Here is a 13309-nt window from a genome sequence, read left to right on the forward strand (position 1 = left end):
GGACACCAAGCGGTACGTAACTTCTACCAGTCGGACACTGTGTAGGCGCAGGTTCAACCCTCAACGCCCGCTTGATGTCCGCGTCCACCTCCCATACCACTGGGGCCACCAGCCGAGAGGCTGGAAGGAGGGGAGTGGGTTCAATGGACCGGTCCTCGGTGTCATAGAGACGGGACAGCGCGTCGGCCTTAGTGTTGAGGGAACCTGGTCTGTAAGAGATCGTAAATCTAAAACGTGTAAAGAACATGACCCACTTAGCCTGACGTGGATTCAGTCTCCTCGCTGCTCGAATATACTCCAGATTACGGTGGTCAGTCCAGATGAGAAAAGGGTGTTTAGCCCCCTCTAGCCAGTGTCTCCACACCTTCAGGGCTTTTACCATAGCTAGTAACTCCCGGTCCCCCACATCATAGTTCCGCGCCGCCGGACCCAGCTTCTTAGAAAAGAAAGCGCAGGGACGGAGCTTCGGTGGCGTGCCCGAGCGCTGAGACAGCACGGCTCCAACCCCAGCCTCGAACGCATCCACCTCCACTATGAATGCTAACGAAGGGTCCGGATGCGCCAACACGGGAGCCCCAGTGAACAGTGCCTTCAACTGGTTGAAGGCTCCATCAGCCTCTGCTGACCACCGCAAACGCACCGCCCCCCCCCCCTTCAGCAGTGAGGTAATGGGCGCCGCTACTTGGCCAAAACCCCGTATAAACCTCCGGTAGTAATTGGCAAACCCTAAAACCCGCTGCACCTCCTTTACCGTGGTCGGAGTCGGCCAATTACGCACGGCGTTAACGCGGTCACACTCCATCATCATCCCCGAGCTGGAAATGCGATAACCCAGGAAGGAAACGGCTGGTTTGGAGAACACACATTTCTCAGCCTTGACGTATAGGTCATGCTCCAGCAGTCGCCCAAGAACCCTGCGCACCAGGGAAACATGCGCGGCGCATGTGGTAGAATAAATCAAGATGTCATCAATATAGACTACCACACCCTGCCCGTGCAAGTCCCTGGGAATCTCATCTACAAAGGATTGGAAGACGGCTGGAGCATTCTTCAACCCATACAGCATGACGAGGTACTCATAGTGGCCTGATGTGGTACTAAACGCTGTTTTCCACTCGTCTCCTCCCCGAATACGCACCAGATTATACGCGCTCCTGAGGTCCAGTTTTGTGAAGAAACGCGCTCCGTGGAATGATTCCACCGCCGTAGCGATGAGAGGTAGCGGATAACTAAAACCCACTGTGATCGAATTGAGACCTCGATAATCAATGCACGGACGCAGACCTCCCTCCTTTTTCCTCACAAAAAAGAAACTCGAGGAGACGGGTGACATGGAGGGCCGAATGTACCCCTGTCTCAGAGCTTCCGTGACATATGTTTCCATAGCCAGCGTCTCCTCCTGTGACAGCGGGTACACATGACTCCGGGGAAGTGCAGCGTTCTCCTGGAGGTTTATCACGCAATCCCACCGTCGATGGGGTGGTAATTTGGTCGCCCTCTTCTTACTAAAAGCGATAGCCAAATCCGCATATTCTGGGGGAATGCGCACGGTGGAAACCTGGTCTCTCCACCGTCGTGGCACCGATGGAAACTCCTATACACCTCTCTGAACACTCGTCTGACCACCCCTTAAGAGCCCCCTGTTTCCAGGAAATAAGGGGATTGTGAATAGCCAGCCAGGGAACCCCCAACACCACCGGAAACCCAGGTGAATCAATAAGGTAGAAACTGATCCTCTCCCTATGATTCCCCTGCGTTACCATGTCCAGCGGAATCGTGGCCTCTCTGACCAGCCCTGACCCTAACGGTCGGCTATCTAAGGAGTGCACGGGGACAGTTGGGTCTATCTGCACTAACGGAATACCCAATTTACGGGCGAGTCCACGATCCATAAAACTCCCAGCTGCGCCTGAATCGACTAGCGCCTTATGCTGAAGAGAGGGGAAAAACGCAGGGAAAAAAATTAACAAAAACATGTGACCAACAGGGAGCTCTGGGTGAGTTCGGTGCTTACTCACCTGGGGTGGCCGAGGAGTGTTCCGCCGACCCTCTCGACTCCCAGAGGGACTCCTCCAACACCGGTCCGAAGTGTGTCCTCTCCGTCCACAATAGGAGCAGGAGGAGCCCCCTCTGATCCCCCTAGATGCAGCTCCTCCCAACTCCATCGGAGTGGGAGTGGGAGAGCTGGAAGGTGGAATTAACAGGACCCCTTCTGAACGCCCGCGGGCAGCTAACAGGTTGTCCAATCGAATAGACATGTCTATTAGTTCATCCAGGGAGAGAGTTGTGTCCCTGCAAGCTAGCTCCCAGCGGACGTCCTCCCGGAGACTACACCGGTAATGGTCCATCAGGGCCCTGTCATTCCACCCAGCACCAGCAGCTAGGGTCCTAAACTCCAACGCGAAGTCCTGTGCGCTCCTCGTCTCCTGTCTGAGGTGGAACAGTCGCTCACCCGCCGCTTTACCCTCTGGTGGATGATCGAACACAGCTCAGAAACGGCGGGTGAACTCCAGGTAGTTGTCCCGAGCTGAGTCTGGACTGTTCCAGACCGCGTTAGCCCAGTCCAGCGTCCTGCCCGTTAAACAGGAGACGAGGAGGCTCACACTCTCCTCACCCGAGGGAGCCGGACGCACGGTAGCCAGGTAGAGCTCTAGCTGGAGCAAAAATCCCTGGCACCCAGCCGCCGCTCCATCGTACTCCCTCGGGGGGGAGAGACGCAGTGCGCCGGACACAGAGGACGACGTAGGTGGAGTAGGTGGTGTCGGCAGTGGGGGAGCTGGGGTAGACGTCGGTAGACCACTCCTCTCCCATCGTTCCATCCTCTCCATCATCTGGTCCATCGCGGTACCAATCCGATGGAGGACCGCTGTGTGGTGATGGACGCACTCCTCCATAGTGGGGAGAGGGGTGGTCGCTGCTCCTGCTGATTCCATTTCTGAAGGTGCGGGCTTCTGTTACGATCAACTAGGAGTGGTGGGTGGAATCAGGCGCAGAGAGCAGGGTTCAGTCTTTCTTTCAAAATTATTCCCCAGCGCAACAAAACAGTCACGCCAACACACAGGGCGTATATAAGTTGCCAGTCCAAACAACAGGACAAAATAGTCTGGAGAATAAATACACGAATAACTCACACCATCAAACACAGAGTAACACAAACAAGCCCGCACAAATACCCAGCGGGCCTAGTGCCCTTAACCTCTTCAGTCGACCCTCTACTTTTTTGAACATTCTGTTAAAAATCGCGCAACATTTCAGCGCCCTGCTACTCATGCCAGGAATATAGTATATGCATTTGCTTAGTCTGTGTGGATAGAAAACACTCAGACGTTTAAAAAACTGGTTAAATCACTGCTGTGCCTTTACCAGAACGGCATTTACATCGAAAAGCACAGGAAAAACTGATCACTGAAAATGGGAAAATATATCCATGCGCTACTTGATCCCATTGATAAAGGTGAACCACAATTAATTGACTGAGGTTGCAGTACCTACAGCTTCCACACGGTGTCTAGAGTCTTGTCATTTCCCTTCGAGTTTTTTCTTGGTCAAACACATGCAGGACACCGTATCTAATCCGGTCTAGGACCGGATATTTTCGTTGAGTTTCTAGCCGGACATTTTTCCAGACGGACAGCTAATGATCTTTACATCGCCTCCTGATGAATTTTATCGCTTATTAACGTTTACTAATACCTAAAGTTGCATTACAAACGTATTTCGAAGTGTTTTGTGAAAGTTTATCGTCGACTTTTTGAATTTTAAAAAATGACGTTACGTTTTGAAACAATGTTTTTTTTGTTTATCACACAGTCTACATATAACGATATCTAGGCTTTATATGGACCGATTTAATCGAAATAAAGACCCAAATAGTGTTTATGGGACATCTAGGAGTGCCAACAAAGAAGATGGTGAAAGGTAATGAATGTTTTCTATTTTATTGTGCGGTTTGTGTAACGCCGAAATGCTAATTATTTTGTTTACGTCCCCTGTGGGTCTTTTGGGGTGTTGCATGCTATCAGATAATAGCTTCTCATGCTTTCGCCGAAAAGCATTTTAAAAATCTGACTTGTTGCCTGGATTCACAACGAGTGTAGCTTTAATTCGATACCCTGCATGTGTATTTTAATGAACTTTTGAGTTTTAACTAATACTATTAGCATTTAGCGTAGCGCATTTGCATTTCCAGAGCTCTAGTTGGGACGCAAGCGTCCCGAGTAGAAGCAACAGGTTAAATACCCTACAAACAAACCCTAATACAAAACAGGTGTACCCAATTACCCAATAACCCAAAACAAACGGAAAGGGAATCGATGGTAGCTAATAGGCCGGCGACGACGACCGCCGAGCACCGCCCGAACAGGAAGAGGCACATTCTTCGGCAAGGTTCGTGACACATTGGCTGACTTCGATGCTGTGTGTAAAGCTTTCTTTTTTATGCGCCTTAACTGACGTGAAGCCTTGTTCTTCAAGTTCATGTAAAAAAAAAGAGAACATCTGATGGCATGCAGATTTTTTTTTACAATTTCAATTGGCAGTGTCTGAGACACACAACAATGAAGAATTGGCACTTCCCTGAGAAGAGGGGAAAAGAAGCACGCTGAGAGGGAAAAACCCACAGTGCTTTGCCTTTGTTCCATAGTCACAACTGCAGTGTCTGTGGAGACTGACAGTCGAAAGGCCCACTGCATTCTGTCTGCAGTAGAGTTAAAAGACAAAAAGAAAACACTGTTTCTCAGACGTGATAGCAGCAGACTCAGAACACTGATGGGAAGCTTCATTCAATCGCAGCTCATTGAAGTTTCATGCCAGTCTTTGGAGCATCAAAGGAAGAAGTGGGCACAAGATAGAAGAATGTGCTGGGAGAGGTTGGGACCAGGGGCTAGAGTGAGGTTGAAAAATGTTTGATACCTTTGCTTTGTATGTTGAGGCATTGACGGCTACTGAGCGAGCCAAAATTAAACATTTGAGAAGTGGATGTTTTAGAATAGACAAAAAAAAGTATCAGAGGATACATTGGGAAGGGTAAAGCACGAAGGTTAATGATTTATAGAAATATGCCCTCTGTCTTAGAACTGAGTGGCTGACATCAACACTATTGAATTTTGTATAATTGAAAAATACTTTCTACTAACTATTACAAATGTCTATGCCAGGTCTTAACCTCTGTCATACTGCTTGTGGTTTCTAGAAGAAGAAGCAGAGCAAGACATCAAAGAACCTACTTAGTACATCGTTTCTGAAATGGCAGAAGGATAAGCATCCTCACACTTGAACAAAGAGGGGTTCTCTCTGCTACTGTGAGAGTAGAGATGTAGCGATAGTCCACAGAGGCCAATATTCCTAAATAAGATTGGTGATGATTGTCAGCCTGCCACAGATACGGCCACCTCACTGTGACTAATTACACTCCCAATGCTTTGCTTTTGGGAGGCTGTTGACGTTTGACCTTTTTTGACGTTTGCACATTATCCTGGGTGCTTTAACCATAGTGTATAAGAGGATTGACACATTAGACCCTCTGCGGTTAAAACTGAGACTGGATTGTAATTAAATCTCAGCGGAGACCTTGAACCCAACAACAACAACCAACAGCACTGGCTGTGGCCTCTGGAATCATTCATTACAAGTGAAACAAAAAAAGCATTTTAAAATGCTCTCACCGATCTGTCATATGATTTTTGTTTGCAAGCGATTAAAAAAAAAAAGTATCCTTTGGAGGTATTTTGGTGAGTAATTTATGTATCTGGTGAGGAGATAAATATTATCTTTGATAAATGACCCTCCAGTCTGCTATTCCCATAGCCCCAGTGGGTTGCTTGTCCATGTTAAACATACTGATGTGTGCTGCTGATGATGCAACCGGAGGAAGTTGAGTGTAACCCAGAAGCAGCCCACTTGTGTCGCACAGTGTCTACAAACAGATCGGGCTACCTGCTACAACTGATCTTGTTGTTAGTGTAGTTGGTGTAGTTTTCCTTGGTGTCTTCAAATAAGCCAGGAAAAACACATGCAGTTGTTGGTTTCACATCTCCTCCTTAGGAGATACATGTTTCTCACATACACCATTGCATCTTTTGTAATAAATGTAATCAATAATAGTGTTTTCTTGGATGTTTTGCCAAACATTGATCCCAAAAATATTCCCAGGAGTATGTATTTCAATGGACTGCCCCCCTTCAAGGAGTTTTCTAGATTTTCCAGCAAGCAGCATTGTTCTCTTTCCGTTTAATCCATTTGAAATGAATCTCTGTAAAACCCCAAAAGATATTTCCTCTATTTCTTCAAGAGGCCCTCTCTTGACAATGTGTTACTCTGAATGGTTTTTAGTCTCCTCTCCTCTCCTCTCCTCTCCTCTCCTCTCCTCTCCTCTCCTCTCCTCTCCTCTCCTCTCCTCTCCTCTCCTCTCCTCTCCTCTCCTCTCCTCTCCTCTCCTCTCCTCTCCTCTCAGTTTAGAGATGTCTTCAATCGTGTGTAAATATTTCACATCGTGTAATTAATCCCATTTTATTAAATAATCATAGAAAAACATCACAAATCTGATAGAAATGGTGAGGTGGTGTGTGCTTGGGTGCTGGGTACCCTGTGTGTGTGTGTGTGTGTGTGTGTGTGTGTGTGTGTGTGTGTGTGTGTGTGTGTGTGTGTGTGTGTGTGTGTGTGTGTGTGTGTGTGTGTGTGTGTGTGTGTGTGTGTGTGTGTGTGTGTGTGTGTACAAAGTAGGTGGCTGACCTGCGAAGTTGAGCATGCGGATGTGTTTGAGCAGTAGAGTGCCATTGATGGGATCCATCCTGGAACAAAGGCCCACCTTCCCCAGACAGAGTTCCCTGTGCATGTTGTGCAGCGCGTGGGCCATGGAATAGACTGCATCGATAACAAACTGCACCTTCCCCTCTTGCTCATAGTTGGAGTCCTTCCCTATCCGCTCCTGATCTGTAGAGCAGAGCGACAACCAAGTTAGGTATCTGAGAAATGCAATACGTTATACCACTGGTCACCAACCCTAGTATCACCTTAAGATTAATAGAAAGGTGATCCCAAGCATATGAGCAATGTTACATGTGATAGTATAGGAAATAATACAGAAATACAATAACAGGTAGGCCTACACGTCTTGAATATTATGACGAATAACATGTTATGTTAAAATTGAGTTCCTATTGTGTTGATCCCAACAGTAGGTGATTATTACACTCAGGTGGTGACCACATGAGTAGCTTCCATACAGTGATGGTTCTTTGACTTGCAAATTAACTTATTTTTGCTGGTACTCAATTTCTCCATTGTTAGCTTTGTCAAGCACACACTACCATGAATGCTGCAAAGCAATCATTAGACCCAGATTGAATTGGATCTTCTAAATGTGTATTTGAAATGCTCGTCAATCTGGTACTACATGATTACTGATTGGTATTCCATCTGCTGTGGTGGCTTATCAAAATGAGTCCACTTTAAAGGGCAAAGTGGGTCCTTTGTTGGGGGGAAAAAAAGGCCTTACACGTATCTACTTAAACACTGTCATTGGTTTTGTGAGCTGTATGACCTATGGTTACTCCGGTGTGAAGATGGCTGATGAGAAGGTACAGAAAGAGACAGCAAGAGACCAACCTGGTCTCAAAATTCCATGCCACTCCATTTAGTATGACATGTTACTTTATGTTAAGTTACATTACATTGGCTACCAATGTGATAGCGGGCATACAATAAGAAAAATGGAAGGACGTTTCCTCGGTCTTTATCGCATTTGAACCATTTAGTATGATATATTACGTGCAACTGCTTTAGTAGGATATGCTATGTTAGGTTAGGGATTAATGTTAGGAGTTAGGTTAAAGGGTTATGGATAGGGGAAGGGTCAGCTAAGCAACCCTAGTAGTTGTAGCCACTACTTGCAACTACCTTGCAAGTAGTTGCAAAGTAGATAAAAAGTAGTAAGTAGTGGCAAATTTGCTAATTAGCTAAAATGCCTAAGTTGTCCGTGATGAGATTCGAACACGCAACCTTTGGGTCGCTAGACATTTGCATTACATGTTGCCTTAAGTATCCTACTGTCCATACCAAACGTAACATATGATACTAATTTGAAAGTCCCCGATTTACATTTACTATGTTACTTCTAGTCAATGTAATGTAACCTAATATAAAGTAACATATCATACTAAATGGAGTGGCATGGATTTGAGTAAAAACATAATATGTTTTGCTCTGAGAAGAGGCTGAAGAGACATACAGGCAGACAAAGACAGGAGGTAATGTTTGGAAAATACTTTATACCAATGTCTGTGTCCCAAATGGCACCTGATTACCTATAAAGTCTACTAGATAGGAATTAGGGCGCTTTTTGGGACAACCTGTGCCTATTTAATTACCACCAACTGGATTCTATGTACTGAGACTGTATGCTTTCACTATGGCAGGGTCCACAGTTATACTGCTAGTTCTTTGTCAATCTGAAATGCTAGGAACTTAGTGTAAAGTAAGTCAGCAAAGTTGAGTACGCGGCTAAGCCAGTTCTGTTTGAAGCACTTAAGAACAGTAGGACCTTGTAATGGAAGGCGTGGCAAAGGGCCAGGAGTCATAGAGAAAAATACATTACCCTTCCGTTAGGCTAGCGTCTTGGCCTTGATGCACTGACTGACTGGCCCCTCCTTCCTGATACTTCTCAAAATTAGCTGGAAGGTAAATGTTTAGCTAGACCACTGCAGAGGAGCCAATAAATTCCAATATGTGGAGTGTAAGGTCTTCTCCTCAGAGGAATCACTATTTTTCTTCTCTCTAGGAATACATGGATTATTGTTGTTCTTCACTTCCTGTTTGAAAAATGTCCAGTGACATATACAGTATAATATTTATGTGATGCATAAAAATGTCATATACAGTATATTACATAGAATTACATCTCATAAGTGATGTATAGGTAATAAAGTTACATAAGCAACAATTAATCAGATGTAATTATATGTAGGTTGCCTAGGAAGCAACCATTGCTTGTTTCTGTGTTTCTACAATACCATGTTGTGTTGGGTTGTTTGGGGGAGAATTGTTTTTGCTACAGAACAAGATTGACGCTCTTGTGTGTAAGCATAAATCTACTAGGGAAATTAGTCTCAGTATAAGGGGGTCTGTTTGGACAATAATGTAGTTTTGAGTTTTGATGCATTATGATCAAACCTCATGTACATGGAAATATATTGTATTTTCACCCATTGCAAACCTAATAGCTATGGACTTAAAGCATTCCAGCAGGAGAATACTGTAAAACATTTTCTTTATTAATTTCACATATAATCAAATCTAATTGTATTGGCCACGCCCACAGTTTACAGCAGGTATAAAAGGTGCAGCAAAATGCTTGTGTGCTAATAACTACCTTAACTATTGTAGTACAATAATCAATAATACAGACTCAGATAAAAATAACAAGTAATAGAAGAGGTACTATTCCTAGTAATAGAAGAGGTACTATGCCTAGTAATAGAATAGGTACTATGCCTAGTAATAGAATAGGTACTATGCCTAGTAATATAACAGGTGCTATGCCTAGTAATAAAATAGGTACAATGGCTAGTAATATAATAGGTACTATGCCTAGTAGTAGAATAGGTACTATGCCTAGTAATAGAATAGGTACTATGCAGAGTAATAGAATAGGTACTATGCAGAGTAATAGAATAGGTACTATGCCTAGTAATAGAATAGGTACTATGCCTAGTAATAGAATAGGTACTATGCCTAGTAATATAATAGGTACTATGCATAGTAATATCCTGATATGTACACTGTATGATATACAGTATAGATAAGGAATGTGCTATGTCAAGTATGTCGGTATTGAAACATATTTATTTGAAATTTTAGCTATTTTTTGCTATAGTTGCAGCTCTCTCTGGTAATTTGTTTCATGGAAAGAATTGATTCTTGATTTTCTCTGCAGAAACCGTGTTGCATCACTCTACTTCATTCCTCTTGCAACGCTGTCCTGATATTGGTGCCAGACAATTTTCTGATCTTAGCAGAACCACTTCAACTTAAAAGCTTGCTAGCACCAAATCGATAGCTCTCTTTCAGTCATCTTTCATCTACCATATATCAGTTTGCCACAGCAAAAAACTAAAGCTTATGCATCTATGAAATAAATAAAGAACCAGGTTACGGCTGTGATAATTGTGGTAAACTGTGGTAATTGAGCGCCACATGCACCAAAATTGGACAGACACATCGAAAGCTTAGGACTATAAGGTTCTATCTGCAAAAACTGTTGCGGCTGGCTTCTGGGTTATGTGGGCATTGTGTCAAGAAGCAGTGCGGCTTGGTTGAGTTGTGTTTCGCAGGACTTATGGCTCTCAACCTTCGCCTCTCCCGAGTCCGTACAGGAGTTGCAGCAATGAGACAAGATTGTAACTACCAATTGGATACCACGAAATTGGGGAGAAAAATGGTAAAAGTAAATAAATAGATGATTCTGAGATAATTGGCTTTGAAGTTCTGAACCCTCATTGGTTTGAATTGTTTTAGCCATTTCTATCGTGTATTATTTTGACCTTAACATGAAATGGTGTATAATATAGGTAGAGAACATTGAACAGAACAATGCTATGTCAATAAGTACATTTTTGACAAATATCCAGATAGAACCTTTTAGCCCCAAGTTCTCTAAATATTGCCACAGATTGGCTGATGCGGTTGGGCTGTGGGTCAGCCCAGGAGCGAGAGAGGGAGTGATATAGTATATCTCTCTCAGGCTGAGGTATGGTGGCCCACACACACACACTTGGTATTGCCTCTCTTTCCTAGCAAAGCCTCTCATCTCATTGCAGAGTCGGAGCACGCCCACGCACTCCCAAGGCTGGCTCGCTGCCTTCAGAGAAATCCTTTCAGACTAGGAGCAGCAGCACAGCAAGGTCGTGTCCCTCTACCAGGGTGCCACAGAGAGGAGTTAGTGATTCTGGGTCGGCTCTGACCCTGTTAACCTCTGCATGCTCGGGTTTGGCACCAGGCCACATCTCCCTTCATCGTCGATAAAAACATGAACTTCATCCATAGTCAATCTTCATCCATTTTTTTCACATGAGAACATCTCCCCCTATGTGTGCCTTGGGAAATGTAGGATGTTTAAGTTGATGAACATTCCCAATTCGTCTGTCCTGACTCTGCCATCTCAAAATCATCTGTCCTGAAGTTGCCAACTCAAAACCTGCAAGCTGGAACACATGGATAAAAAAACAGGATGTTGTAAACATTTTACAAACTGTTCATTAGAGACACGTGAGAGCATTTTGGATCTCATATGACGTAAGTTTGGTGAATTAAAACCATAACTTATTGTGGTAATATCACATGGTTATGGCAAAGGACAGCCATTGTGTCTGTGTTGCTATGCTGCTTGCTGTGTGTTGCTATGCTACATGCTGTTCTCCCCTGTAGTAATTAGACAGAGGCATCAAACCCCAGGAAAGGGAGCTGGGACCCGTTCTACCTTCCTGCTCCTCTCCACATTAATCAATATCAGCTGTGTATTTCACTCATTCACAGATAAAAGACTAGTCTACCAGTCACGCTCGCTCTCTCTTTGATCACTGTGAGCACACAGAGCCCTCCCAGGACATTGATTATTCTTCACTCATACCCCATGTGGTCTGCTTAGCACCTTGAAGACAGGTGCAAAGCCTTCGCCAGCACCACCAGAGGCACCTGGAGAATTCCTGAAACGTTGCACGTTGAGAGGGGATTGCAAAGCCAAAGAAGTTTATGACTTTCTGCTACGTCAACAAACTTCCACACAGCCTTAGAAAAACAACACCCCATCATATTTCTGGCAAACAGAGCTGTGCAGGCAAGGTATTTAACTCAGACTGTCACTCACATAAATCCTTCACAGCCTTTTCACATGGCAAAGCTCTTCATCAGATCTTCATCTTATCTGGATTTTTCTCCGCACATTTAGCTATTTTAGCATTTTGTTCACCCCAAGCAATGAGCAAAATGATCATTAATTTGGTTCTCTCAGGCACCTGAACTAGTTGGATGTGTCTATTTTTCCATATGTATTCATTAGTCCTGTACAATACTCATAGAAAGTGGATATTTTCTTTATTTAACTAGGCAAGTCAGTTAAGAACAAATTCTTATTTACAATGACAGCTTACCAGGGATCAGTGGGTTAACTGCCTTGTTCAGGGGCAGAACAATAGATTTTTACCTTGTCAGCTCAGGGATTCGATCCAGCAACTTTTCAGTTACTGGCCCAACGCTCAAAACACTAGGCTACCTGCCACCCTGATTAGGCATGAACGTGCCTCACAATGGGAAAATATAAACAACTAAAGACACATTATCATTTTTAGAGATAGGTTAGTGCTACTGTAGCTAGCAAAATGTGTAGAATCGATTCCTAACTAACTGTAAGCAATTTTAGGTAGCTAGCTAACCCTCTTGCTAAACGTGAGGTGAAACAATTGACCTATTTACTGTTAATTAGCTAGTGCAAATCTCTTTGCTAGCAAACGGGACAATGTCTCCAAAACTGCTGGGTGTCTATAGCAATGTTTACTTTTTGACATTCTTGATGTCTCCACTTTCCAAGCACATTGTAACTTTTTAGATGAAAAAGACAGGGCAGGCTTCCAACTGTCTTGTCATGACATCCATATGAGACCAAGGCTTCAGCCACAGGGAGCAATGCAGATGTCAAGAAGTGTCAAAGAATAACATTCTGGCACACATGATTTACCCACTCACAATAACATGCCTGTTGAGTTTGTATCACTATTCCAGAGCAGCTATGCCAGAATGTATGCGGTAAATGTGTAAATGGAATGCAGACTGTTCCATTGACCAGTCTGGTGCACATTCAACAAATCTGATCAAACAAAGTGGATATTTGTCAAATCCATCATGATTTATGTATTGTAACAGGCCCACAATGTTATTTTTTTTGCTGCATAACATTTAGAAGTTGTCCCTTTTCAGGTTTAGAGGAAGTTAAAGTATATACAAACTCCTGTTTGTATACATAAATTGTTGGTGGTAGTCAAAGTATTTTTTAACTGTAGGGCAGTTGATTGGTGATGATGACATTAACATATGTTGGGGTTGACAACCATACTAATTTTATATGCTGATTTTTACCTCATCATAGTGTGAAATACACATATAAACAATAGCCTAAATGCAGGCTAATTTTGTTGGGGGGCAATGAGGAGAATAGGGATCTTTCCCCATTGGCCCTTTCCCTCACACGTTTCCATGGCAATTCCATTGTTTTGGTCAGTCCGATTGACCTCTTTACTCCATCTACGCCTCAAGACCAATC

The 13309-nt window shown here is 44.0% G+C and overlaps 1 protein-coding gene across 1 annotated transcript in view; it reads right to left on the reverse strand.

The window, feature by feature from the left end:
* LOC115143500 (metabotropic glutamate receptor 4-like) overlaps positions 1 to 13309 on the reverse strand; it is a 305004-nt gene that overhangs the window by 63236 nt on the left and 228459 nt on the right. The window contains exon 7 of the mRNA XM_029683987.2: positions 6730 to 6930. Coding sequence (XP_029539847.1) covers positions 6730 to 6930 — 201 coding nt within the window. The remainder of the gene's footprint in view (positions 1 to 6729; positions 6931 to 13309) is intronic.

The sequence above is a fragment of the Oncorhynchus nerka genome, linkage group LG15, assembly GCF_034236695.1.
Source record: "Oncorhynchus nerka isolate Pitt River linkage group LG15, Oner_Uvic_2.0, whole genome shotgun sequence".
Taxonomy (NCBI): Eukaryota; Metazoa; Chordata; class Actinopteri; order Salmoniformes; family Salmonidae; genus Oncorhynchus; species Oncorhynchus nerka.